Below are 3,846 nucleotides of genomic sequence, written 5' to 3'. Positions count from 1 at the left end.
ACAACTGCGAGGCGCACGGGCACAGCGAGAGTTGCTACAAGCTGGGAGGCTACCAGGCCATCGGCAAAGGTGAGCGGGGCGGGCAGGCCTGGTGCCCGTGTCCCTGCCTCTGCTGCCCCGTGCCCCGCGGGGCTGCTTTCCCGCCCGAGTCCTCGGTGTACGGGCACCGGGACGGGGAGAGCGCCCGACGGCTGTGGGGAGACGCAGCTCCTGCTTTTCCAAAGGTGCTGAACACCTGCGTTCCCTCCTGACCTTGCAAACGACCTCTCCTGCCTCTTTTATGATGTGTAATAAAAGCTGGGGAAGGGTGGAAAACCTTGAATTGCTTCCTTCTGAAGAATCAGCTTTAGGTTAACCACGTGTAGTATTTTTCACAATTATGTCTGTATAAGTGGTAAGTATATCCAGTGCTGGATGTTGCGTGTGTCCTTTTGTTAAAATGTTGATTTCTTCTTGCCTAGCTGTTCTTTTTTAGAGAAAGTAAGGAATAAATAAACTTGCAGCCTGGTAATACTACTTATATAAGCAGGCCCCAAGTCTGCCCAAAATTTATCTGCTGGTACAGTAATAGAAAGCAGTTAAACGAGTGAGGCTTCTTCCAAATGGCAATACTTGTAACAAACATGGTATTTTTACTGTTTTTCAAAACTAGTAACAATCTCAGTGTACGTGTAGGCATACTGGCAAAATGATACTTTGCCTAGTGTAACCTATTAAGAAATCCGTAGATGTAGCAGTGGAAAGAATGTTTTGAGGTTGGTTATTTTTGTCTGCATAAGCTGTTGTGATTATTGGGGAGTGGAGGAGAGTTTCTGAGCTTGAAGACATTAGCAAAACCTTTGTAATGGAGACAACAATAGTGTTTCTGAAGTAGTAAATTTTAACTGTAGCATCCAAAGTGAGGGATGCTGTACTTCCCAAAGAGCACTGGGAAGCATGCTGCAAAGCAGAGAGCTCCCGTCTGTTTTAGCGTGCCCTTACAGTAATCTTTTGGTTTCTTGTCTGACAGGTGGACTCGACCTAGATTTGAAAGCTGCCTACAAGTCTTTTATGAAGTCATGTGAGAAAGGTGGGAAGAAATCAGTAAATGCGTGTCATAACGTTGGGCTGTTGGCCCATGATGGGAGAGTAAACGATGACAAACCTGACCCTGTTGTCGCTAGAGACTATTACACAAAAGCCTGTGATGGTAATTTTGCTCCCAGCTGCTTCAACCTCAGTGTAATATATCTCCAAGGAGCACCTGGGGTCCCTAAGGACATGACCTCTGCTTTGAAGTACTCGCTGAAAGGGTGTGAGCTGGGTCACATGTGGGCTTGTGCCAATGCCAGCCGAATGTACAAACTGGGAGATGGCGTTGAGAAGAATGATACTAAGGCAGAGGATTTGAAAAACAGAGCAAAACAGTTGCATAAAGAACAGAAAGAAGCATCAAGTTCTTTAACGTTTGGGGTGTAAAACTGTCAGTTGCAGTTACTAAGTCTGCAGTTTTAAATGGCAAGTGAACTTGTTATTTAAGTCGTGAGCATATGGTTTTCAGTCATAATAAATATCCTGTGAGTATTTGCACATGCAAATAAATATATTTTTGTGGATTAAAAAAACATGACCAACTCTGCTGTGCCTTTCTGCATTTTTAAATACACAAGTTCTTAAGTGTATTGCTGAGATCCTTCCCCTTCTTTAAGGAAGAAAAACATCTGGCCTTTTGGAAGTTTGTCCCCGTGGTTTCGAGTATGAAATTAGTCCATAACATCTTTTTTTTTCTCCCCTCCACTGCAAATGTTTAAAACCAGGAACTGTAATTCTGTACTGGGCTCAGGCTGAATAGCTTGCTGTCATTCAATGGGTCATGAATCCCACATATTTTCTGAGCTAACCTCTGGCTGCAACAAGCACAGATTTTGATCTGCTTTCACATGATGTTTAAGTCTCACCACTTCCACTTTGAAACCATGCTTATTTTGCTCTTTTTGGCCACATAAATATTGTCCTTTGCTCTTACTGTCAACTTTGTTAAGTGTGAGAAGTTTGTCCAGGCTGCATGTTGATTCTGGACAGTGCCTCTTGCTGTCTGTGACCTTTCCAGGTCCAGGGGCACATGCTGCTTTAGGCCCTGAAAGTGTGAAGCTCTTCCCTGGGCAGCTTAGATCTAGAAACACTTAAGTCATGTTCGGATGATGCCAAGCCTAAAACAGTAATGAGCCTGTATGGCAGTATGTACCTAGAAACACCTCTGCCTAATAGGAGAGAAAGGAACTTCACTAGCTCTGCTCAGCAGATGAGCTACAGGGGCAGAGCTTGGGAGCTGCCCCAGATGGCAGAGGAAGTAAATGAAAGAGCTCAGAATTGGCCCAGATCTACTGAACTACAGAGAGTAGTATCCACGACAGGAGATTCCCTTTCAGACAAGGCATACGCACAGGTCTTAAACACCTTTAGCCTGAGTGTTGCTTTTAGCATCTCACCAGGTGGTTTGTCACTGTGTGTCTGAGTGCCACGTGTGCTCGACTGCTTTAGGATTGCTCTCCCACACACAGTGATTGCTTTACTTTTCTCATGTTCAATTTTTTTATAATACAGATTTAGGGAACAAGTTGCTAACTGATCAGATTTTGGATTCAAATCCATACCTTCTATATATATGAACCATAACTAAACATGCATACTCTGAAACAGTTGTCTGAGTAAGTAGGACGGTATATGTAAATTTATCTATGCACTCATATAATCTTTTATAATTTTGGTGTGTGTATAAATATATGCAAAAATTGTGATGTGTGTGTATGTTTTGCTGTAAATTTACTGCTGATGTAGAACATTAATACTCTGGCTATGGTCTGAATAAAGATGCAAACTTACAATTGAAGTAAATTAAGTGGGAGAAAAAACACAAATTTGGCTATTGCCACAATTGAAAGCAGAATTGTTGGAATCTCACTGCATGCTGTCTCGGGCAGAGCATGTATGAATTAAACCAGTTCTTCCCACTTAACTGCCCTTTTAGCAGACTTCTCGGAAAGAAGCTTACTGCTGGAATAGAAACTCAGAGAGGCGTAGTTATGAAATGGTGCCTGGTAACGACAGATGGCAGTATATGAAAAACATTCTTGCATACTGTGGGTGTAAGGCCATGGCTCTTGTTTTCAGCAGCCTGGGACAAAAGTCAGATAAATTTATCTGTTAACACAGTTAATATTTTGTGGCAGTTCAAGAAGGTAAAGCTCTTTTAGAGGAACACACTTTGCCAGTTCTTTGCTAGGTACTGTTCTGGGCATTTGTTTCACTTGGGAAAGGCAAGTAAATGCTGCTTCTGTGGTGTGTAACGGTCTAGTAGTAAAACAGCTTGGAAGCCATTTGTACAGTAAGCAATTACAGGTGGCTCAAGGCGTTGGAGAACTGGGTGACATTTTAAGCCCTGATCTTTTCTTTTGAGCTTGGAATGCTCGCTGCCTCCAAGTGGCTTGTTCAGATACTCAGTCCAAACAAACCTGCCGCACTAGAGCAGGGTTTTTCCACCAGGACTAGTGACTGTCAGTGATCCCCCCAGTCAGCACAGCAAACAGGCACCTGGGAACATCCTCAATGGAAGCGACACACACTGCAGGTAACAAAAGCCTCATATAAACTGCACGTTGTGGGGAGTTTTTTTCATAGCACTTGAGAACTCAGAGACTTGCAGAGGTTAAATGTTATCAAATGAATTCTTTTCATAAAAGCTGTCAAATGTGTTAGTACAGATAAGTTTATGAAGTATCATCCTATTTTGTGCCACCGGTTGAAAAGGAAAACCCAAATTATGGAAGGCTCTTTTGTTACGCTAAAACACCATCAGAAAACAGTGTG

General features: G+C 42.9%; 1 protein-coding gene across 1 annotated transcript; it reads left to right on the top strand.

Moving 5' to 3' along the window:
* The first annotated feature begins 6 nt into the window (after positions 1-6).
* On the top strand, positions 7-1,638 carry LOC104470222 (cytochrome c oxidase assembly factor 7). The gene is made up of 2 exons (XM_010085065.1): positions 7-69; positions 1,010-1,638. Exon 2 carries the CDS (start codon positions 1,051-1,053, stop codon positions 1,456-1,458), a length of 408 nt encoding a protein of 135 aa, XP_010083367.1. The 5' UTR covers positions 7-69; positions 1,010-1,050; the 3' UTR covers positions 1,459-1,638.
* Positions 1,639-3,846: the final 2,208 nt, after the last annotated feature.

The sequence above is a fragment of the Pterocles gutturalis genome, unplaced genomic scaffold (assembly GCF_000699245.1).
Source record: "Pterocles gutturalis isolate BGI_N339 unplaced genomic scaffold, ASM69924v1 scaffold30685, whole genome shotgun sequence".
NCBI classification, from domain to species: domain Eukaryota; kingdom Metazoa; phylum Chordata; class Aves; order Pterocliformes; family Pteroclidae; genus Pterocles; species Pterocles gutturalis.
This window is presented reverse-complemented; position numbering and strand designations above follow the sequence as displayed.

Excerpts from the sequence above, each read along its gene's own strand:
- LOC104470222 (XM_010085065.1), top strand. The coding sequence starts at position 1,051 with ATGAAGTCATGTGAGAAAGGTGGGAAGAAATCAGTAAATGCGTGTCAT.